Source organism: Bubalus kerabau, chromosome 18 (genome assembly GCF_029407905.1).
Source record: "Bubalus kerabau isolate K-KA32 ecotype Philippines breed swamp buffalo chromosome 18, PCC_UOA_SB_1v2, whole genome shotgun sequence".
NCBI classification, from domain to species: Eukaryota; Metazoa; Chordata; class Mammalia; order Artiodactyla; family Bovidae; genus Bubalus; species Bubalus kerabau.
The window spans coordinates 61,267,115-61,292,064 of NC_073641.1; the positions used below are offsets into that span (position 1 = coordinate 61,267,115).

Below are 24,950 nucleotides of genomic sequence, written 5' to 3' on the forward strand. Positions count from 1 at the left end.
CTGGAAATCTTGATTCCAGCTTGTGCTTCATCCAGCCTGGCATTTTGCATGAGGTACTCTGCATAGAAGTTAAATAAGCAGAGTGACAATATATAGCCTTGACATACTTTTTCCCCAATTTGGAACCAGTCTGTTTTTCCATGTCCGATTCTAACTGTTGCTTCTTGACCTGCATACAGGTTTCATAGGAGGCAGGTAAGGTAGTCTGGTATTCCCATCTCTTTAAGAATTTTCCACGGTTTGTGGTGATCTACATAGGCAAAGGCTTTAGCCTAGTCAATGAAGATGTTGAGTCATAAAAAAGAATGAAATAATGTCATTCATAGCAACATGGATGGATGTAGAGATGACTGTACCAAGTTAGGTCAAAGAGAGAAAGACAAATACCATATGATATCACTTATATGTGGAATCTAAAAAATTATACAAATGAACATATTTATAAGGCAGAAACAGACTTAACAGACATAGAAAACAAATTTATGGTAATTAAAGGGGAACAATGGGGGAAGGATACCTTAAGAGTTTGGAATTAACATATATACATACTACTATATAGAAAAATAGATAACAAATAAGGACCTGCTGTATAGCACAGGGAACCCTACTCAGTATTCTGTAATAACCTATATGGGAAAAGAATCTGAAAAAGAATAGATACATGTATATATGTAAAACTGAATTACTTTGCTGGATACCTGAAACTAACACAATATTGTAACTCAACTGTACTCCACTATAAAATAAAAATTAAAAAAACAAGAAAATTGTAGACTGGGGTTGTTGAGAAAGTAGCTCCTGGTATGAAGTAGAAAATGTTATCATTGCAAAAATGATTTTTCATGTATAGTTTTATTAAGCATATTTGAAGAAATTAATATTTATAGCCTAGAGATGAAGTGAATACTATCTGAATTGATTTAAGAGCCAAAGAAATATGCATATTGTTGTTTGCTCTTTATCCCACCTATACATTTATCATAAAGTGTTGTGTGTCCTCATGGTTTTGAGGAACCTCTAATTCAAACTTCTTTGAATCTAAATTATTTCTTACACTCACAGATTCAGCTAAATTCAATTCTCACTCAAAACACCCTTAGTTTCTTTTGCTTGTGCTCAGCCATTCAATCATGTCCAACTCTGCGACACCATGGACTGTAGCCCACCAGACTCCTTTGTCCATGGGACTTCTCAGGCAAGAATACTGGAGTTGGTTGCCATTTTCTACTCCAGTGGATCTTTCCAACCCAGGGCTCTAACCTGAGTCTCCTGCATTGGAAAGTGGATTCTTTACTCTTGTGCCACCTGGGGCCCCCTTTACTCTGTCCTGTGTGTAGAAAAACTCCCACATCACTAACTCCTGCCCTCTTCTCTAATTTCACATCTGTTTCCTTCATTCATATTGCCCTTATTCACAAGGTCATTGGGAAATGATACGAGTCCATGTGTACAAAACAATTGGCCCCATGCCAATCCCTTGATCAACAGCCTGTAAATCTCGCTTCATGCCCGCAGATTTAACTGAGTCTAATTATGGAAAACTTTCCTTAATTAATTCCACCCACCAACAATTTCAAGTCATTGTTACTTTTATGGAAGCTTGCTTATGTTTTTATTTTATTGAGGATTAGAACTTAAACTCCTTGAAGGTAGGAACTCAATCTGAATATTTTTATGTGCCCTATCCATCAAATGATTGGTATTAAGTGATGCATCCAGCTTCCAATTAGCAGATAGTTTTTTTCTGTAGGTTTTTACAAATTATGATTAAAAATATAGCCATTGAAGGCAAAAGGCGAAGGGGGCAACAGAGGATAAGGTGGTTAGATAGCATCACTGGCCTAATGGGCATGAATTTGAGCAAACTCCAGGAGATAGTGGAGGACAGAGGAGCCTGGTGTGTTCCAGTCCATGGGGTTGCAGAGAGTCAGATACGAATTAGCAACTGAACAACAATAAAAAATGTAACATTAGCTTATCATCCTAACTATTTTTGAGTGTACAGTTCAATAGTGTTGTGGAACAGATCTCCATAGCTTTTTTCTCTTGCAAAATGGCAACTCTATACCCATTAAAAGACTCCACTCTCTCCTTCCCCCTGTTCCCTGGTAACCACCACTGAACTTTCTGTTTCTATGTATTTGACTACTTTAGATATCTTATACAAATGGAACTACATGGTATTTGTCTTTTTGTGACTGGCTTATTTAACTTAGCGTAATGTCCTCAAGTTTCATTCATGGTATAGCTTGTGATACTACTTGCTTCCTTTTTATGATTGAATATCATTCCAGTTTCTGTATTTGCTACATTTTGTTTGTCCATTCATCTGTCGATGGGCCTTTGGGTTGCTCCCACCTCTTGGGTGAATAGTGTTGTTATGAACATGGGTGTACAAATATCTTTTTGAGATTCTGCTTTCAACTCTTTGGGATATAGTCCCTCAAGTGGGGTTGCTGGATCCTATGGTGGTTCTATTTAAAAAAGTTTCGAAGAATTGCCAGAGATACTGTTTCCTATGGTGGTTGGAGAATTGGTTTTTAATTATTTGCTTTATATGTGCTAAAATTTTGGGTGATTGAACTTTTATAAATACATGTCAAGAGGTCAACAAAGCTGGGGTCTTGGCTTTCCAATTTGTCCTTATTGTTACTCCCTTTCGTCCCTGATGGCTCAGATGGTAAAAGCGTCTGCTTTCAATGTGGGAGACCGGGTTCGATCCCTGGGTGGGGAAGATCTCCTGGAGAAGGACATGGCAATCCACTCCAGTACTCTTGCCTGGAAAATTCCATGGATGAAGGAGCCTCATAGGCTACAGTCCATAGGGTCGCAAAGGGTCAGACACTACTGAACAACTTCACTCACTTACTTAGGTAATCTTGGAATTTAGCTACTTTTTTTTTTTCTTTTTGATGTTCCTATCTTCTAACCTTACGTGATGGTCATAAGTGAGGTCACAGTTTAATTCTGGTTCGAAATTTTAGTTTTTGAGATATGAGGACATTTTCTTGGCTTAAGAAGGGCTCAAGGGAACCTATATTTTCCATGAGGAAGTTTACTCCTTTCTCCCTGTCAAGATCTGTCTATTATCAACAGTTTTCAGATCTAAGGGCTTAAATTAGTGATGACACAGGGGAGTGGGCTTTTTTGGGTATTCCCCATTTCCTAAAAAGAAAAAGTTATTGATAAAAAGATTTATTGCTCTATTATCTGTACATGTGTTCAAAAGGAAAATCAGCATTTATTCATTATGCCTCTGTCAAATTTGTACAGTTGCCATGGGTAACTTAATTTTGAAAATAAGCCCAGTGTTCTTCATATTCTTCAGGTACATTATGACTTCGGTCTGCGTAATATTCTGTCAGTTCTGCGAACCCTGGGAGCAGCCAAGAGAGCCAGCCCCACGGATACGGAGTCCACGATCGTCATGCGTGTGCTGCGAGATATGAATCTTTCCAAACTGGTGAGGTTCACAGATGGAGCTGTTCCATCTGCTTAAATTTCAGTTTAAGTGCAAATGAGATTTAGAAATATTTATTTAAAGATCTCATTTAAAATGCTTAATTATCAGATGAAGCACTTTAAATTTCATAGAGCATGACTTTAAATTACATTTTTTCAGAACTAATTTCTGTGGTGGCTCATATCTAGTCTAACACATGTCTATTCCAATAGAATGAAAATGGATTAAAAAAAATCTACATCTTAAGTTTCCAGATACCTTGAAATTTTTGTGTTTTAGAGCTATAATCCCACCTTTTTTAAAGTAGACTTTGGCAGGAAATTGAATGTAAGATTTTGCAAGTGTGTAAAATTTCACATTCTTTGATTTCACAGTTGAGACTGATAATCAATCATCTGGTTATCAGTGAATCTATATACAGTGAATCTCTATCTATATTGACGATATATTTTTTCATAGTAAAAGTATGAATTAAACAAATTTCATTTCATGAATTTGCCACTCTGTTTTATTTGAAAAATTCTTTTTCACTTAAATAAGAAATTATAGGTTATGTAGTAACTCCCTAAACTGGTGGTTTTACAGAAAGTTGTCTCATAGGCAGTATTTTCTTTCCTTCTATTTTCTTCTTTTTTTCCCTCTTCTTCTCTACCCTTCCTCCCTTTTAAAAACCAATTTTTAATGCGTGGGAAACATGATGAAAGTATTTCTCAACTTCAGTGGAGGTATTTTATTTATTACTGGCTGTGGTAAAGTAATCTGAAATGTATTCCTCATTTTCAGTTTGCCTAATATTGCTGTGCTTGTGCCAAAAAGAGTTGGTCTGATTTCCTTTCTTTTCTTTTTGAGATTGATGAGGATGAACCTTTATTTTTGAGTTTGATTGAAGATCTCTTCCCAAATATTCTTCTGGACAAGGCGGGTTACCCTGAACTGGAAATGGCAATTAGTAGACAGGTAACATGTTTCACAGGACATCAAGCTGTGTGTTCCTTTCGTCTGAATTTCATGAGAATCAAGTGGAGCTGCTGCTGCTGCTGTTAAGTCCCTTCAGTCGTGTCCGACTCTGTGCGACCCCATAGATGGCAGCCCACTAGCTCCTCTGTCCCTGGGATTCTCCAGGCAAGAATACTGGAGTGGGTTGCCATTTCCTTCTGCAATGCATGAAAGTGAAAAGTGAAAGTGAAGTCGCTCAGTCGTGTCCGACTCTTAGTGACCCCATGGACTGCAGCCCACCAGGCTCCTCCATCCATGGGATTTTCCAGGCAAGAGTACTGGAGTGGGGTGCCATTGCCTTCTCCGTCAAGTGGAGCTGGTGTGGTCTAAATCTACAGATTCTGAGAACAACACCAAGGCTGTGACTACAGTTTTAAGAGAAGCTATTGCACACCATTAATAGAATTTTTCCCGACAGGGGGTCTCGCTCAACTACAGTTAGCCATGTGCTAGTGGCGCTGTTACTGATGGAGACGGTTCCACACCAGATTCCCAATGAAAAGTGGTGGGTCAGCATGGGCCGGGGGCGGTGCGGCCTGCTGCCTTTCCTGTGCTAGGCTTCGTTCTCTCTGCAGCCCTGGTGTTTGTTTATCATGTTGCTTTGGTGTCCTGACTCCTGCTACTGAGAGTCATTTGGAGTGATCTCATGTGGCTCCTTCGCTGTCCATCTTTTCCCCCAGGCCAAGGATCACTTGTGATTTCTTCCTTGGGCTTTGGGGGATCCATCATGTGAAGTGTATCATGAGGTGTCTGGATTTTCCATGATACTTGGTGCAGCTTTAAGTTTTTATCATCTTCCTATGCTGTGCTATGCCAAGTGGCTTCAGTTGTCTCCGACTCTTTGTGACTCTATGGTCTGTAGCCCACCAGGCTTTTCTGTCTATGGGATTCCAGTCCAATACTGGAGTGGGTTGCCATGGCCACCTCCAGGAGATCTTATCCCCCCAGGGATCGAAACCACATGCCTTACATCTGCATTGGCAGGTGGGTTCTTTACCACTAGCACTTCCTGGGAAGCCCTATAGTCTTCCTAGGGATGGAAATGAATCATGAAAATCTTGTGCCTCAATTTCCTTTCCTATGAAAAAGCATTTGGAAAAAAAAGTTTTATAGAAATGGTGACTAGCTCATATTTATAAAATGCATTTCAATTATTTGAATGTATTTGTAATAAAAATTAAATATTTTTAAGTATTAAATATTATAAGTATTTTAGGGAGACTTTCCCTTTAAAGTCAGTGTATAAAAATCTTAACCTCCCAATCAGGTAAAAGTGATAATTCATTTTGCAAATGGCTTCTTCATCATATGGCCAACTTAATTGTAGCATTGCCTAAAAATGCTAAGTATAAGCTAATTTATAAAGTGACTTACATTTGTAATTTGTAGCATATGAGAAATATGAAGAGTCAATAGATAGCATAAAATAATACATAAATATTATCCAAAAATTATTTAAGTAAAAATAAAAGCATCATTTATAGTGAATTTAAGCATAGCATGATGGTTAAGAGCATGAACCATAGGGCTGAATCTTGGGGTCAGATCCTTACTCCATAACTTTACATGAATAATCTTGGGTAAATTACTTAGTTTCTTTGTGTCTCAGTTTTCTTATCTGTAAAATGAAAACATCATTTGTACTAAGCTCATAGAAGTTTAAATTTAGAATAGTGTTTCACAGAGTAGCTTCCGTACATCTGTTTGATAGATAAAAACTATCCATTAGATTTACAAAGATGGCTTGGCAGTTGTATGGAATTTCAGTCAACTTGGTATGCTTGAAATGATCTTTTTATACTAAATAGTATCTTCTAAATTAAACATCTAAAATAATTTTGCTATTTGAGCCTTTGTTCTTAAGTTGCTCCTAATGTGTACATTCATGTAAATATAAGTGTTTGTAATTCCCCAAGTCAGATATGGATTAGGTTGGGATATCATTTTGATTATGTTCAGCCTTCTTTTTGTCTAGGTGTGAGGAGCCTGGTGGGCTGTAGTCCATGGGGTCGCTGGGAGTCAGACACGACTGAGCGACTTCACTTTCACTTCTCACTTTTGTGCATTGGAGAAGGAAATGGCAACCCACTCCAGTGTTCTTGCCTGGAGAATCCCAGGGACGGGGGAGCCTGGTGGGCTGCTGTCTATGGGGTCGCACAGAGTTGGACACGACTGAAGCGACTTAGCAGCAGCAGCAGCATATATTTTTTATTGTAGTAAAACTCATTGCTTAAATATACCTTTTAAACTATTTTTTAAGTGTATAGCTCAGTGGTAGTATAGAACAGTCTTATGGACTCTGTGGGAGAGGGAGAGGGTGGGAAGATTTGGGAGAATGGCATTGAAACATGTAAATATCATGTATGAAATGAGTTGCCAGTCCAGGTTCGATGCACGATACTGGATGCTTGGGGCTGGTGCACTGGGACGACCCAGAGGGATGGAATGGGGAGGGAGGAGGGAGGAGGGTTCAGGATGGGGAACACATGTATACCTGTGATGGATTCATTTTGATATTTGGCAAAACTAATACAGTTATGTAAAGTTTAAAAATAAAATAAAATAAAAAAAAATACATTCATTGTATTGTGCAAACATCACTACTGTTCGCCTTGAGAACTTTTTCCATCTTTCCAAACTGGCACATCCATATGTATTAATAATAACCCCCCATGCCTCTAACCTTGCTCCGTGTCTGTACTTATTTTGAACACAACGATAAGTCCTGATAGCTGTTTATGTGGGGATTTTGTTTTGTTTTCAGGTTGAAGAAGCTGGTTTAATCAACCATCCTCCTTGGAAACTGAAAGTCATCCAGCTGTTTGAAACACAGAGAGTGCGGCATGGAATGATGACCCTAGGGCCAAGTGGGGCAGGCAAGACCACCTGCATCCACACCTTGATGAAAGCCCTGACAGGTAAGGGGACAGTCAAGCCTCACTACTCTGGGACACATTTTGTGACATGTGAATGCTCCAAGAGGAACACAAATATAGATGTATATTAACATATTTTTATAGGAGGAGACCTCTTAGAGAAGGAAATGGCAACCCACTCCCATATTCTTGTCTGGGAACTCCCATGGACAGAGGAGCCTGGTAGGCTACAGTCCATGGGGTTGCAAAGAGTCAGAGATGACTGAGCATGCATGCAACAATATTAGAGTTGAATAGCATGGGGTTGCAAAAGAGTCAGACATGACTTAGTGACTAAACAGCAGCAGAAGCAAGTAAGATACAACTTTTTTGAATATTGGATATGTTTTAGAGGTAACACAGTACATTAATAGACCAGAGGAGAAAAACATTTTTTTTCCAGCTTATATTTTAAATTAAAAAATTTTTTTCTTATTTGATTATGCTGCATGGCATGCAGGATCTTAGTTTCCTAATCAGGGATCAAACTGTGCTCCCTGCATTGGAAGCACAGAGTCCTAACCACTGGACTGCCAGGGAACCCCCATTTCCAGCTTTATTCAAATATTATTTTGACACATATATAAGTTTAAGGTGTGCAGTGTGCTTATTTGATCCATATAGATGTTGCAAAATTATTGTCACCATAGCATTAGTTACCACCTCCATCATATCACGTAATAACCATTTCTTTTTTGTGATGACAGCATTTAAGATTTATTGATAGTTTCTTAGAAATATTCAAATATTTGTACGATACAGTATTATTAGCTATAATCACCATGCTGATACATTAGGTGCCCAAACTTGCTAATTTTATAACTAGCATTTTGTACCCTTTTCCAATATCTCTCCATGCCCCACCTCCATCCCTTGTAACTACAATTCCATAATCCATTTCTCTGTTGTTGTTGTTCAGTCACTAAGTCATGTCCAACTCTTTGTGACCCCATGGACTACACAGGTTTCCCTCTCCTTCACTATCTCTGGGATTCCCTAATAGCTCAGTTGGTAAAAAATCTGCCTGCAATGCAGGAGACCCCGGTTAGATTCCTAGGTTGGGAAGATCCGCTGGAGAAGGGATAGGCTACCTACTCCAGTATTCTTGGGCTTCCCTGTGGCTCAGCTGGTAAAGAATCCGCCTGTAATGTGGGAGACCTGGGTTCGATCCTTGGGTTGGGAAAATCCCCTGGAGAAGGGAAAGGCTACCCACTCCAGTATTCTGGCCTGGAGAATTCATGGAGTTTCAAAGAGTCAGATACCACAGAGCGACTTTCACTTTCACTATCTCCTGGAGCTTGCTTAAACTCATGTCCATTGAGTCGGTGATGCCATCCAACCATCTTGTCCTCTGTTGTCCCCTTCTCCTCCTGCCTCCAATCTTTCCCAGCATCAGCATCTTTTCCAAAGAGTCATCTCTTTGCATCAGGTAGCCAAAGTATTGGAGCTTCCGCTGAAGCTGTTTCTCTGAGTTTGACCTTTTGAGATGCCACATATAAGTGATACCACACAGTATTTCTGTGTCTGAATTATTTCATTAGTGTGATATCCTCAAAGTCCATCCATGTTTTCACAAATGGCAGGAAGTTCTTATATTTGTGGATGAATAATATTCCATTGTGTATGTGTGCCACATCTTCTTTATTCATTCATCCACAGGCAGACACAAGATTGTTTCTATATCTTGGATTTTCTGAATTATGCAAACATTTTTTAAAGTGATTTAATGGACTGTGTTATATGTTTTACATATGTTATGCCATTTAGTTTTCAAAATAATCTTGAGATGTGACTACTTTTATCTCCATTTTGGACAAAAAAGTCAAGATTCAACTTCAGAAATACTCAATGTCAAAAAGATGGTAAATAATGTGACTCAAAGTTAAGGTCAGAGCCCATTAAGGTAAAACCCAGAATTTTCCCAGCATACCATACCATTTTGCAATTATGACTTAATATAAGATGCTTAATATATGACATATAAGATCCAGGTCTCCCACATTGCAGGTGGATTCTTTACCAGATGAGCCACCAAGGAAGACCAAGAAGACTGGGATTGGGTAGCCTATCCCTTCTCCAGGAGATCTTCCCAACCCAGGAATCAAACTGGGGTCTTCTGCATTGCAGGCAGATTCTTCACCAGCTGAGCTACCAGGGAAGCCCCAAAATAAGATGCTACCTCTCAATAAATATAAGATAATTCCAAACCTGATTCTTAAATTCTATGTGTTGAAAAACTACTCTCACTGTAAACTAATTTCCTGCCCCGAATCAGAAATTTTTCTTGAGAAGTGAATTCAGTGCACTTAATTTCCAGATGTCCCTAAGCCTCACATCTAAGCCCCTAACCCAGGGTCATCTAAGCATAATCACTATTGCCTTGTTCACAATTATCCTTGTATTCTGTGGTTCTTATTAAACATTGATGACTTTCTTCTTAAAAGTATTGGCAACAATGGTCATGACAGTTAAGTTCCAAAATATCACAGAACTTTGGCTGTTAGAATGCACCATGCATTGTCCCACAGGGAAAAGTTGCTTGGCTGGGTTTCCGGTCAGCTTATGGAGCCTCAGTGCACTGATGTTGGTTGGTAGTGATGGTCTATATTTGTTCTAGGGTCCTGCACACGCTGGGTTTAATCTGTTTCCTCAGCTACAGGATGAAGTGAATTCTGTACAATAGGACTCTCTACATGGGGGTCCTCACACTGAGACAGGATTATACTCTCAGGCAGCACCTACTTCCACCAAAACTGAGATTTCACACCTGCAGGACTTTGTCATGTGATTTTCATGTGTGCTATTAAAATTCTGTTTGGGGATCTTTATATAGCATTAAAATGATGTATTCCCTCTCTTAAAGTATGCTTAATAATACTTCTGTTGGTATGAAGCCGCCTTCTGTTAATAAACTACAAATGCACTGGGCACAGTTACCTGAGCAAATAGTTGTGTCTGATTCTTGCATTCCCAGAGTGGGTAGCCCACCAGACTCCTCTGTCCATGGGATTTCTCAGACAAGAGTATTGAAGTGGGTTGCCATTTCCTTCTTCAGGGAATCTTCCCGACCCATGGATCAAACATGGGTCTCCTGCATTGTGGGCAGATTCTTTACCAACTGAGCCACCTGGGAAGCCCTGGTGTCTTAAAATGAGTACTAAATATTAAATGATATAGATATATTATGTATAATATGTCTAAACTATGTACTCAATATGGCATCACTGGCTTTGGAGAAGGTCTTTGCAAAAATGAATAAATTATTAGACTACTTGCTGTTTATTGACTCATTCTTGGTTTAGTTTGTAATACTTTGGTGCAGTCTCAAAACCCCAATGATCTCAGTTTGTTTCCAAGGCAAGACATTCAACAACACAGTAATCCAAGTCTATGCCCCAACCACTAATGTTAATGAAGCATTAATTTAGCTGATTTTTTCCAAATGAGCAAGACCATATCTCAGCAAATGAAAGCTGTTAATGAGGAGAATCAGGCATCTTCTAAGTGAATTTCAGATATAAGATTTAACGTGTGTGCATGCATGCTTCATCCTTCAATTGTTTCTGACTCTTTATGATCCCATCGACTGTAGCCCACCAGGCTCCTCTGTCCATGGAATTCTGCAGGCAAGAATACTGGAGTGGGTTGCCATTCCCTTATCCAGAGGATCTTCCTGACCCAGGGATCGAACCCAGGTCTCCTGCATTGTAGGCAGATTCTTTACCGTCTGAGCCATCAGGGACCTAAGATTTAACCTAGTAGACCAGAAGCCAAAAGATTTTGAGCTGTGACATTTGAAGCACTTCCAGATTACATTAATTCCTTCATCAATTCCAGCATGGTATCATTTCCCCCGCTTTTGTAACATGCAATTTTCTTTTCCAGATGATAAAAAAGTGCTTTGGTCAATAACATATAATGAGGATAATTATGATAACTTGGGGTGCAGTAAGATATGTATTTTCAATGTAATTTCGTATTTTTCACGTTTTGAATATCTGCTGACAGATAGTACACTGCAAACTGGTGCAGTGTTGCCTAATGATAGTTCATTCTACATGTGAGTTGTTTAAAATCTGGATTTACTTGGTATAGATTGTGGAAAACCACATCGGGAAATGAGGATGAATCCTAAAGCGATTACAGCCCCACAGATGTTCGGTCGGCTTGATGTGGCGACGAATGATTGGACCGATGGGATATTTTCTACTCTTTGGAGGAAAACATTGAGGGCTAAGAAAGGTAGGAGATGAATTACAAGTGTAATTTTTTATTTTTAAATTTTTATTGGAGTAAATCTGGTTTACCGTTTTGTGTTAGTTTCAGGTGTACAGCAAAGCAAATCAGTTATACATATACATGTACCAGTTCTTTTTTTAAAAATTCTTTTCCATATAGGTCATTATAGAGTATTGAGTAGAGTTCCCTGTGCTATACACCAGGTTTTTCTTAGTTATCTATTTTATATATAGCAGTGTGTATGTCCAGCCCAATCTCCCAATGTATCCCTCCTCTCCTCACCTCTGGTAACCATAAGTTTGTTTTCTACATCCATGACTCTAAAGAGAGTATTAGTTTATACCTTTTTTTTTTTTTGGTAGCACCACACAGCATGCAAGATCTTAGTTCTCCCACCAAGGATTGAACCTCTATCCCCTGGGGTGAAAGCAAGGAGTTTTAGCCACTGGACCACCATAGTCCCTGAATTACAGCTATAATTTTTGACATGTGCTTCTAAATAAAAGCCTTGGTAGCTATTTAAAATTAGTAGGGGACTTCCTGGTAGTCCAGTGGCTAAGAATCCATCTTCCAATGCAGGAAACACGGGTTCAATCCCTCAGGGAACTAAAAACCCACATACCAGAGGGAAATTGAGCTTGTGGGCCACAACTAAGACCTAACACAGCCAAATAAATAAATATTAAAAAGAAATAAAATCAGTAAAATTGTATTTTCTATATAATATCTTATTCAAGACCAAGAAGTCATAAATCAGTATGATATTTGTGAATGTTGAAACACAGAAATGATTGATTAATGTATTTAAAATACCCACCTCCTCCCTTTTTTGGGTTACAAAGGGAATTATTTTCCTTTTGAAAAAATATTTCTATATTCCTGTGATATCTTAGAATGATATAGCAAAAGCTGTTAAAGAAAATTGATTGTATTAAGTCAAGTGATTTCACCATAACTATTTTCACTGAATATTTAAAAAATGGTACTCATCTCAGTATGGCCTATCTTTAAAAAACCAATTCTCCTATAAAACTATAGGTGGAAATGAGCTTCTTAGGAAAGAAGATTGAATCAAAAAGAAAGTTTTTGATCATACGTCATTCTCTTTAGATGACATGTGTGTTTGGCTTTAGTTTAAACCAATTCCTTAAAGGCTAGTGGTTCACTCTGAATATTCTCTTACCTAGGGACCCTGCAAACTGAGCCCAGTGGTCCCAGAATATAAGTTCAGATGGAGGAGGTGATGATCAGTTTTCCTCTCACTCCTAAATGAGTAGGAGAAAGCACCGTGAAAGCAACAGCAGGGATACAGGAGGAGGGCGGAGACATTTGGGTTCATTTCATGAGTCCATGCCTTGGGAAACAGTGTTCTGCTGAAAAACATTTAAGGTGGCACCACAGATCTTTCTGAGGGAATGTGATTAATCAACCCAATACCAATGGTGAAAGAGAAAAGAAAATGCTTCATTTCTAGTGTATTAGAAACTGCTGCTGTTTTATGGGAATTAAATACACTTTTGTTTCTGACTTATTCTAGTAATCCTGTGTCACACAGATCCAGTGAGCAAATGTTAACTTAGAGACTAGGCACTCAGAGAGGTTTTTTTTTTTTTTTTTTTTTTTTTTTAACTCTTTTAAAAAAGGGCGACATACAGTTTTACTTTCACAGGGACTCTGGCGATCGGATCACAATTTTCCTTAAACTGCTAGTTGAATAAGCATAATTAGGATTTTCTAAGCATTTCATTTGACTCAGAGTACTGCATAGTTGTTACAAATAAAAATTAGAACTACAGACTTGGTCATGGTGCTGGTTTGTAAAAGAGAACTAGTGGTTAAAAAATTAACAGCAACTGTGAAACTGAATACCTAAATTTACAAGGGCATTTCTGTTGGGTGTTCTGCTTATGCTGCTGTCTTTACCTCCAAATATCTCCTGACCTGACGTTTGTTAGTCTTTGTGCCCAGTGTCCCTCGGAAAGTGCTCTGTTGGGGACACTCATAACCTCCACCTTGTCACACACAGTGTGACAGCCGTTGCTTCTCAGTCTAGTCCCACTCTCAGCAGTGTCTGGCACAGCTGATCACTCCTTCAAACTCTTCCACCACTTGACATCATGGGCACCTTCCTCTACTTCTGCTTCACTGAGAGGTCAGCCAGAGGGAGGAACCAGCGGAGGAGACCCTGGTTCAGACCCAGAAGTCTGAATGTTCAAGTGCCTCTGTTCTCAGACTTCTTATCTATACACTTATGATCTGGATGAAACTTACCCAGTCCGTGGCTCTCAATGCCATCTCTAAGCTGATCTCTACATTTTTAAAAAAATTTTTTAAAATTTTATTTTATTTTTAAACTTTAGAAAATTGTATTAGTTTTGCCAAATATCAAAATGAATCCGCCACAGGTATACATGTGCTCCCCATCCTGAACCCTCCTCCCTCCTCCCTCCCCATACCATCCCTCTGGGTCGTCCCAGTGCACTAGCCCCAAGCATCCAGTATCGTGCATTGAACCTGGACTGGCAACTCGTTTCATACATGATATTTTACATGTTTCAATGCCATTCTCCCAAATCTTCCCACCCTCTCCCTCTCCCACAGAGTCCCTAAGACTGTTCTATACATCAGTGTCTCTTTTGCTGTCTCGTACACAGGGTTATTGTTACCATCTTTCTAAATTCCATATATATGCGTTAGTATACTGTATTGGTGTTTTTCTTTCTGGCTTACTTCACTCTGTATAATAGGCTCCAGTTTCATCCACCTCATTAGAACTGATTCAAATGTATTCTTTTTAATGGTTGAGTAATACTCCATTGTGTATATGTACCACAGCTTTCTTATCCATTCATCTGCTGATGGACATCTAGGTTGCTTCCATGTCCTGGCTATTATAAACAGTGCTGCGATGAACACTGGGGTACACGTGTCTCTTTCCCTTCTGGTTTCCTCAGTGTGTATGCCCAGCAGTGGGATTGCTGGATCATAAGGCAGTTCTATTTCCAGTTTTTTAAGGAATCTCCACACTGTTCTCCACAGTGGCTGTACTAGTTTGCATTCCCACCAACAGTGTAAGAGGGTTCCCTTTTCTCCACACCCTCTCCAGCATTTATTGCTTGTAGGCTTTTGGATCGCAGCCATTCTGACTGGCGTGAAATGGTACCTCATAGTGGTTTTGATTTGCATTTCTCTGATAATGAGTGATGTGGAGCATCTTTTCATGTGTTTGTTAGCCATCTGTGTGTCTTCTTTGGTGAAATGTCTATTTAGTTCTTTGGCCCATGTTTTGATTGGGTCATTTATTTTTCTGCCTTTCTGCCTTCTTGTCTTTCTAACCAGGTTTGACTTCCTGTTGCCCCTGGGGCATGGCCCCCTAGCTTGTACCTACTTTAGGACCTTTGCAACTACTGTTGCCACTGCCTGAAAAATCCTAGTTCTACATCTCTTCATCACATCATTCTGCTCCAGAAATATTTCATGGACCACTTTATCTAAAATGCCCCACCCTCTTATCCTGCTGAATCTTTCTTACATATTTCTTTGCATATTGCTTTGTCATCTCTACCCCTTAGAAAGCAACCTCTGTGACGGGCAGGATGTTGTCTATTGTATCACCCTATCTCAGGAACAATGCTGGTACAGAGAAGGTGCTCAATGAGCATCTTTTCAGGGAACAAATGACTTTTTGTTTTGATTGTGTGCTTTAAACAGCTGCTACATAAAGAACTGGAAGACCCCTATGCAAAGAAATAAGATAATCATTTAGGTCAAAGCTTTATTTAAAAATTAATGAAAATTATATTGTTATGATATTTCTTCAAGCATAGTAGTTATGTATATATGCATATATGTGTCTGTATGCTCTTCTGCCTGCCCTTGGTGGGATGTTTTAGGGGAGCATATCTGGATAGTTCTTGATGGTCCAGTAGACGCCATCTGGATTGAAAATCTGAATTCCGTTTTGGATGATAACAAAACACTAACCCTGGCCAATGGCGATCGGATTCCCATGGCTCCAAACTGCAAGATTGTTTTTGAACCTCATAACATTGACAACGCTTCGCCTGCTACCGTCTCAAGAAATGGGATGGTTTTCATGAGTTCTTCTATCCTTGATTGGAGCCCTATTCTTGAGGTATGATTGGAATCTTTTTTGGTATAATTAAAGAGGGAAATAGGTCCTTGAGCCTCCCTTTAGAGTGAGCACTGATTTTTCTGCAGACTTCCTGGTGTAATTGCATTTTAATGCTGATGTTTATGGGAGATCCTTGAATACCCTTGTAACCTTCAGCCCTGGTTGTCCCTTAAAGATTTCTTCAGTGCTCAGGGTTCCTCAGCTCCGGTTGAGGAATCATTGCAAGGCCTAGGTGAATCAATAATCCTGCTGCTGCTGCTAAGTCACTTCAGTCGTGTCCGACTCTGTGCGACCCCATAGACGGCAGCCCACTAGGCTCCTCTATCCCTGGGATTCTCCAGGCAAGAACACTGGAGTGGGCTGCCATTTCCTTCTCCAATGCATGAAAGTGAAAAGTGAAAGTGAAGTCGCTCAGTCGTGTCCGACTCTTAGCGACCCCATGGACTGCAGCCTACCAGGCTCCTCCGTCCATGGGATTTTCCAGGCAAGAGTACTACCACATTGTAAATGAATAAGGAAAATTTAAGCAACCGTCTTAGAATATTAACTTGAAGGAGACAATTTATTAAAATTGCATATAAAGAATTTTTATGAGACTCAATAGTAATAATGTTAGTTTTAAGTTTGCACCTGGAAATAATATTTCAGATAATCTCTGTTTAATTCCTGATAAGGTATATTATTTTATTACTACCAGTATATGTTAGAGTATATTGATTATGGTAAGATTGTAATTGAATGCCTTGCATACTTACATATTTTACTAAATAAATGCCATAACGTAAGGCAGAATGCTTACTAGATGAGCCATCAGTACAATCTTTTTTGACACTGTTTGTCAAATTATTATTTTCATTTGAATAAGTTTTTTGGAGATAATTTTGATTAAAAGCTTATGAATATATATTTTAAATTAGGGGATTATAAAGAAAAGTAATTCTGATGTACAGTTGGATATGTCACTAAAAATCCTTCTGAAAATTTCAGATTTCACAATTAAATTATCCATCCTTCAAGGAAAATTTAGAACACGAGTTCTCAACTCTGGCTTTGCAAGAATAATCACCAATGGCATTTCTTTTTTTTTTTTAATATATTTTATTTTATTTTTTAACTTTACAGTATTTTATTGGTATTGGTTTTGTATTGTATTGGTTTTGCCATATATCAACATGAATCTGCCACAGGTATACACGTGTTCCCCATCCTGAACCCTCCTCCCTCCTCCCTCCCCACACCATCCCTCTGGGTCGTCCCAGTGCATCAGCCCTAAGCATCCAGTATCGTGCATCAAAACTGGACTGGCGACTCGTTTCATATACAGATAACTGTGTCACACCTCAATCTATCAAATTAGAATCTCTGGGGAGAGAGGTGTTCTAAATGTTTTTTAAAAAGTACCACAGTGGATTCAGGCTTGGTGACAAGGGATACAGCAAACTCCAAGTGAAAATGAATTTGTGATTTTCTCCCAAATACTTCAAATTTACAAAGGCTTTTAGAAAATATTTTTATACTATTAGCTAATGAATATTTACAGTTTGCTATTTTTGAAATGAGTTTCTATTATATTCTGTCCATGTTGAGGGTGAATAAGACTTTTATATTAATGCTAATTTGCTTACAAATGGTTAGCAAGAAGCAGGACTCCTAAATCTCTGACTGTAAATGTTTAGAGGAGGGCAGGGAAGCTCTGAGAAAGTCATTGGAGGGCTGACAATGGAGAAGTTGTGATCATGAGACCCCATGAACCTCTGTGAGTCACGCTGATTTCTTGGCCCTGTGTATAATATTTTCTGCTTCCATCAACTTGAAAGTGCTAGGTTTTGTTTTTGTCATTGTGCAGTCATGTTGAATTCATGAAATTATGGGTAACTGAGAATCACCGTTTTATTGCTTCTGTTCAGAGTCTCTAAGAATGACTTGGTTTCTTGATGCCAAGGGAAATTTCCTCATCTGAAGAAAATATTGTTGTGTGTTAAATGGTATTTTGTTATGAATCACATGCACTTTACTAATACTGGCTTTCCCAAATGACTAAATTCTCCATTTTCCTGAGTATTCTTTGATATTTTTTCTACATTGGTTATTAATTAGATTAGAAGAAGTAAAATTGTGATATATCTTTGTCTCCCATTTTGAATAATCTGAGAATGGATTTCCTTTGTTTATCTTTTATTCTTCTTCCTTTTTCTAAATTATTTCCATGTATATGCCTCCTCATTTTCTCTGAGCATATTTTAACCAAGAGCCTAAGACTTTTCCCTTTATCTCAACTTCAAGACCTGAGCTTAGGTGTAGTGTAGCTGAACTTACAGATGCTAGAATCAGACTCTGGGACCAGTTTTTTCCAAATGACTTGGACTTCCCAGGTGGCTCATTGGTAAAGAATCCACCTGTAATGGAGTGGGTTTGATCCCTGGGTTGGGGATGGCTTTGACACCTACAAGCTATGGGATCCTGGGCATGTTACTTAAACTCCTTGGGCCTTAGTTTCCTCATCTATAGAAGGATAATAACCATCCCTATGTCAGAATTTTTTTGACACTAAATGAGGTCACACATGAAAGAATTTTATCAAGGCCTGGTACATTAGAAGTGCAATATAATCATTAGGTATTATTATTGTTAATTGATATTAAAAAACTCTTGTACCTCAACTGGATCATTTTTCTGGTGTGCCAATAAATTTAATGAATGCATTCATCTGAACACTAACAGGGTTTTCTTAAAAAACGTTCACCTCAAGAAGCTGAAATTCTTCGTCACCTGTACACCAAGTCATTTCCCGACCTGTATCGCTTCAGTATTCAGAACTTAGAGCATCAGATGGAGATGCTGGAGGCCTTTGTGGTCCTGCAAAGCATCAACATGCTCCAAGGCCTCATCCCTCCCAAGGTAAATCCCTCAATTTTCTCGAAATTTCTCCCTTGTTAGCTGAGCCACACTTTGCAGAGTGCAAGACTTGAAATTGATTCTTAGAACCAAAGGGGGAGGGGAAGGTTTCAGTCATGGACTTCACATATTAATGCTGTGTGTGTGTGTGTGTTCTTTTTTTTTAAACAAAGCAAGCCACGGTTTGTATTGATCACTTGGTGGCAGGCTCACAGTCATCTAAAAGGATTCTAAATTTATTTCAGAAACTTGCTTGATATTCCCAGACATCAGTTCTGAATTTGTTCTCCAGTTTTATTCATCTTTTCCTCCTTGTTTTTTTTTGGGCGGGTGCGGGGAGAAAGCTGTTATCCCTTTTAGATCTTTACTTAGATTTTCATTAAGATATCAAAGCCAAGTCTTGGTTTGAGAATGAAGTAATTAAAAGGAAAGTTTCTTGCGTGCACAGGAGCAAGGCGGGGAGGTCACGGTGGAGCACCTGGGAAGACTGTATGTCTTCTCGCTGATGTGGAGCGTGGGGGCGGTGCTCGAACCGGACGGCAGGCGCCGCGTGGAGCAGTGGCTGCGCTCCCGGGAGATGCTGGCCCTGGACCTGCCGCCCCTCGCGGGGCCTGACGACTCCATGTTTGACTATTACGTTGGGTCCGATGGTGAGTCCTGGGCTTCTATCCGTCCATCACAAGGGAGACCATTTTCCCCCCCCCCAAATGTCTACTATTTTACCTTCTAGCTCTTTACCTGCTGCTGCTGCTGCTAAGTCGCTTCAGTCGTGTCCGACTCTGTGCGACCCCATAGGCGGCAGCCCACTAGGCTCCCCCGTCCCTGGGATTCTCCAGGCAAGAACACTGGAGTGGGTTGCCATTGCCTTCTCCAGCTCTCTACCTACCTATCTATTTATTGGTGTATATTTCCCAAAGTAATCAAAACTGTTTGCTGTAAAATTGAAATGGAAATGTTTGTGTGTGTTTGAAAGAGAGCCCATGATTTCTTTTTCATATATTTATTTCAGTTGGGTTCCAAATGCACATTTTCTTCTTGCTAAATGTATCGTGTGCTGAACTTTTAATGAGTTAAAAACAAATTAAAAAAATCCCCAAGTCAGATGCATTTCAGCTATTCATTTGATATAATCAGCAACTTTTGTAAAAATTGCAAAGTGTGAAGTATATTTTTATCAAATAGGTGTGAATATTCATAAATATATGTTAAATTTATTTATGTGCCTACATATTTATAAAGTACTGCTGCTGCTGCTGCCAAGTTGCTTCAGTCGTGTCCGACTCTGTGCGACCCCATAGATGGCAGCCCACCAGGCTCCCCTGTCCCTGGGATTCTCCAGGCAAGAACACTGGAGTGGGTTGCCATTTCCTTCTCCAGTGCATGGAAGTGAAAAGTGAAAGTGAAGTTGCTCAGTCGTGTCCGACTCTCAGCGACCCCATGGACTGCAGCCTACCAGGCTCCTCCATCCATGGGATTCTCCAGGCAAGAGTACTGGAGTATGTATACATATATATATATATATATATATATATATATATACTACATTTATATGGGATATTTGTATATGGCATCCTCAGTTCAGTTCAGTCGCTCAGTCGTGTCCGACTCTTTGCGACCCCATGAACTGCAGCATGCTAGGCCTCCCTGTCCATCACCAACTCCCGGAGTTCACTCAAACTCATGTCCATCGAGTTGGTGATGCCATCCAGCCATCTCATCCTCTGTCGTCCCCTTCTCCTCCTGCCTCCAATCCCTCCCAGCATCAGAGTCTTTTCCAATGAGTCAACTCTTCACATGAGGTGGCCAAAGTACTGGAGTTTCAGCTTTAGTATCATTCCTTCCAAAGAATACCCAGGACTGATCTCCTTCAGAATGGACTGGTTGGATCTCCTTGCAGTCCAAGGGACTCTCAAGAGTCTTCTCCAACAATGTTTTATTTTTGGTTTTACAATTAGAAAAGTATGTAATGAAAAATGATTTTAGGTACATACTGCTATCACTGTCCTGATTTTTACACACACTTTATGTTATTAAAAACCTTTTGAGCATCCGTTGGATACCAAAGAGGGATGTCAAACTAGTCAATCCTAAAGGAAATCAGTCATGAGTATTCATTGGAAGAACTGATGCTGAAGCTCCAATACTTTGGCCACCTGATGTGAAGAGCTGACTCATTGGAAAAGACCCTGATGTTGGGAAAGATTGAAGGCAGGAGGAGAAGGGGACAACAGAGGATGAGATGGCTGAATGGCATCACCGATTTGATAGACATGAGTTTGGGCAAGCTCAGGGAGATGGTCATGGACAGGGAAGCCTGGCGTGCTGCAGTCCACAGGGTTGAAGAGTCAGGCACGACTTTTTTTTTTTTAATTTATTTTTTATTTTTTTTAATTTAATTTTATTTTTTAAACTTTACATAATTGTATTCGTTTTGCCAAATATCAAAATGAATCCATCACAGGTATACATGTGTTCCCCATCCTGAACCCTCCTCCCTCCTCCCTCCCCACACCATCCCTCTGGGTCGTCCCAGTGCACCAGCCCCAAGCATCCAGTATCGTGCATCGAACCTGGACTGGCAACTCGTTTCATACATGATATTTTACATGTTTCAATGCCATTCTCCATGACTTATTGACTGAACAACAAGAACATATTTAAAAAGAGAATTCCAAGATAACTCCTCTATTACCACTTTTTATAGCTCCTTTGGGAATTTTGACTCAGTGAACACATACTTAAATACTTAGATGTCTGAATTTAATGATTTTTATTTTTTGAGGAGCTTTTGGAAGATGGCTTCATGAGATGTCAAAAATGTCTGCTCTTTATAATTAGGAATTAAATTATTAATAGAAATATGAAGATGTAAGTGTTCTCTGTTCATCTCAGGCAAATGGATGCACTGGAACACATGTACTGAGGAATATGTCTATCCATCTAACACCACCCCAGAATATGGCTCCATCCTGGTGCCAAATGTTGACAACGTGAGAACCGACTTCTTAATTAAAACCATTGCTAAACAGGGCAAGGTATGGCACTTTCAGTTTTATTTAAAATGACACATTTGGAAATGTCATTTGAAAACATGGAGCGTCTTGCATTCATTTTAGAATGCTTTATATTGCTGTTTACAATAAATAAAAATATTACCCAAATTAGTATACTACTTCTTTTATTATTCCTTAGTAACAATATTAGGGACTTTCCAGGTGACTCAGTGGTAAGGAATTCACCTGCCAATGCAGGAGATGCAAGAGACTTGGGTTGGATCCCTGGGTTGGAAGATCCCCTGGAGAAGGAAATGGCAACCTACTCCAGTATTCTTGCCTGGAAAATTCCATGGACAGAGGAGCCCGGTGGGCTACAGTCCATGGGGTTGCAAAGAGTCAGAGATGACTGAGCATGTATGCAACAATATTAGAGTTGAATAGCTTTAATTCATAATAATTTTTTTCTCATATATATATGAGAAAAAAATTAATTATGAATTAAAGCTATTCTCTCTCTCTCTCTATATATATATATATAGAGAGAGAGAGAGAGAGAATGTGCGTTTTGACTTGTTTCTCCAAAGAGAAATCCTCTCTTTTAGTTATTGTACTATTTTGCCAGGGCTGCTGTAACAAAATGCCACAGGCTTGTGGCTTAATCAGCACACATTTCTTTCTGTACAGTTCTGGAGGCCTGAAGTTCAGGATGAAGGTGTTGGCTGGTTTAGTTTTTCCGGGGACCTCTCTTTCCTGGCGTCTGGGTGGCTGTCTTCTCACTGTGTCCTCCCTCGTCTCTGTGTGTGCATGCCTGTTGCTTCTCTGTGTATCACAATGTCGTCTTCTTCTAAGGGCACCTGTTAGACTGACAAGAGCCCACCTTAATAGTCTCATTTTAGCGTAATCATCTTTTTCAAGATTCTATCTCCAGACACAGTCACCTTCTGAAGTACTCGGAGTTAGGGCATCCTCATATCCACAGTTGAGCCCATGACAATCATCTTATTGTATTTCTTTTATTTCTTTCTCAATTTCTACTGTAGGCCGTGCTGTTAATTGGTGAACAAGGAACAGCCAAGACAGTCATAATCAAAGGATTTATGTCAAAATATGATCCTGAAAGCCACGTGATCAAGAGTCTGAACTTTTCTTCTGCAACTACCCCACTGATGTTTCAGGTACTGGCTCTTGGGTGCTGCTAACTGAGCCCAGGTTTATGATGAGCTTTGGAGGCTTAAATCTCACGACTGTTCTGATGTACCCGCTGAACTTCACCTGCAATTTCACAGCCATTGTAAATCCTCTACTTATGTTTTCCAGTATCTCTATTATTCAGATTGAAGAGTTCCCGTAACCCCTTAGTTTTGATAATTCACTAGAATGACTCACAGAATTCAGGAAAATGTTATGCTTATGATTGTGGTTTTATTATAAAAGATATGAATTGGGATCTGACAAAAGAAGAGATGCATAGGAAAAGGTTTGGGAGGGTCTCGAATGTGAACCTTCTTTGTCACAGGATGTATTTACTCTCCAGGCACATCTGTGTACCTCACCAACCAGGATGGTCACCTGAGCCTCGGTGAACAGAGCAGAGGTTTTATTAAAGTTTTATTACAGAAGCATGATCAATTGGCTGCATGATTGAAGTCAATCTCCAAGCCCCTTCCCCGTGGGAGATCAGCTGATATGACATGGTTTAAAGCCCTAACACTCTAATCATATGGTTAAGTTTTCCTGGCATAAGTGGTCTGAAAGACCCACCATGAGTAATAAAGACATCCTTTTTATTCAGGAAATTCCAAGAATTTAGACTCTCACCTAGGGACCAGGACAAAGGCTAGCCACATTCCTTAGTATATGGCAGGGAGTTGGCACATATTTTTACCAGTACCTCTTGGTGGTATTGGGGCTTCCCACGTGGCACAAGTGTTAAAGAATCCACCTACCAATGTGGGAGACTCAAGAGACACAGGTTCAATCCCTGGGTCGGAAAGATCTTGTGGTCAGAAATGGCAACCTACTCCAGTATTCTTGCCTGGGAAATCTCATGGACAGAGGAGTCTGGTGGGCTACAAAGTCCATGGGGTCACACTGAGTCAGACATGACTGAGCTGGTATCTTTCTTGGTAATATTTACCCCTCTAAGGTGGTAAAGACTTGTGTTTTATATGTCTATAACATGAAATACTTATTCATTTCCTGGAAAAAGGCACACATAATCTAGAAAACATCCTGCTTATTAATATAAAATTCATAAACCATGTAATAAATTTATAGAAGCATTACCATACTGAGGTATAATAATCAGAAGAATAATAAAGCAGATTTTCAAAGTATTAGCATCTCTTCTCTAGGAGTTCAATTGTTGGATTTACAGCTAATAACCTTTAACCCAGATCCTTCCTATCCTTCAGTAAGAAGGGAGTCTCAGCACTTCACTGTTTATTTTTCTGTTCAGAGGCATCTTGGGGTCATCTGCTCTGTTTAGTGCCTGTTTTGACTGCTGAGCATCAGGGCTTCCTAGTAAGCTAGACTCATTAGTTTTAGAAAGCTTTCAATTAGCCCAACTGCTGTAATTAACTTGCTCATGATAATTTTCAGCCATTCATGCTAAACAAGGGGTGATGGAGCTGAGAGCATTTGTCTCCCATTTACTTGGCTCCAAACCAAATTGAAATTGTAGATGAGAAAATAGATATTGTTCATCCCTCTCGTGTTACCACGATGGCACATGTATCAGGGGCACATGTCTGTTGCTGGACAGATTGTTTTCATCCGAGCTTCCTTTTTTTTCACCATAGGGTCACTTTCACATGTTTTATCTGTAGGAGGACAGGCTCTATGTCCTTTTCTGCTAGGGACTATCCAGTTAACTTCTGTTGTCTCAGATAAATAATGAATAGCATTCGCCTCACTAACCAATGTATGAAGTTTGAGCAAAAATTACGTGGTCACCCTATTTTTAGCTAAGGAATTCAGTTAGTCTTTGAAGAGAGATGATTCTTTTTCTCTCTCAAACAAATATTAATTATTTTTGCAAGCGATTCACACATATCTTTAAAAATGTGAGTAATACAGAAAATAAGAAGAAAGTGAAAATTTCTTGAGGGAATTTCTGAAAAGATTTGTTTCTTTAAAAAATAATGTTAAAGTGTTTTGAATGCAACAGCCATCTTATAAATGCTGATATAAGTTTTGGTTTTTAAAAATGAGAATTCTAGGGCTTCTCTGGTGGTTCAGTGGTTAGGAGAGTGCCTTGCTATGCAGGGGAAAGTGAAAGTTGCTCAGTCGTACTGACTCTTTGTGACCCT

At 39.4% G+C, this 24,950-nt stretch overlaps 1 protein-coding gene across 1 annotated transcript in view; it reads left to right on the forward strand.

The window, feature by feature from the left end:
• Positions 1-24,950, forward strand: part of DNAH5 (dynein axonemal heavy chain 5) — a 270,204-nt gene that overhangs the window by 115,833 nt on the left and 129,421 nt on the right. The window contains exons 39-47 of the mRNA XM_055554828.1: positions 3,329-3,463; positions 4,313-4,420; positions 7,224-7,377; positions 11,470-11,616; positions 15,507-15,748; positions 18,470-18,646; positions 19,092-19,293; positions 21,536-21,678; positions 22,680-22,814. Coding sequence (XP_055410803.1) covers positions 3,329-3,463; positions 4,313-4,420; positions 7,224-7,377; positions 11,470-11,616; positions 15,507-15,748; positions 18,470-18,646; positions 19,092-19,293; positions 21,536-21,678; positions 22,680-22,814 — 1,443 coding nt within the window. The remainder of the gene's footprint in view (positions 1-3,328; positions 3,464-4,312; positions 4,421-7,223; positions 7,378-11,469; positions 11,617-15,506; positions 15,749-18,469; positions 18,647-19,091; positions 19,294-21,535; positions 21,679-22,679; positions 22,815-24,950) is intronic.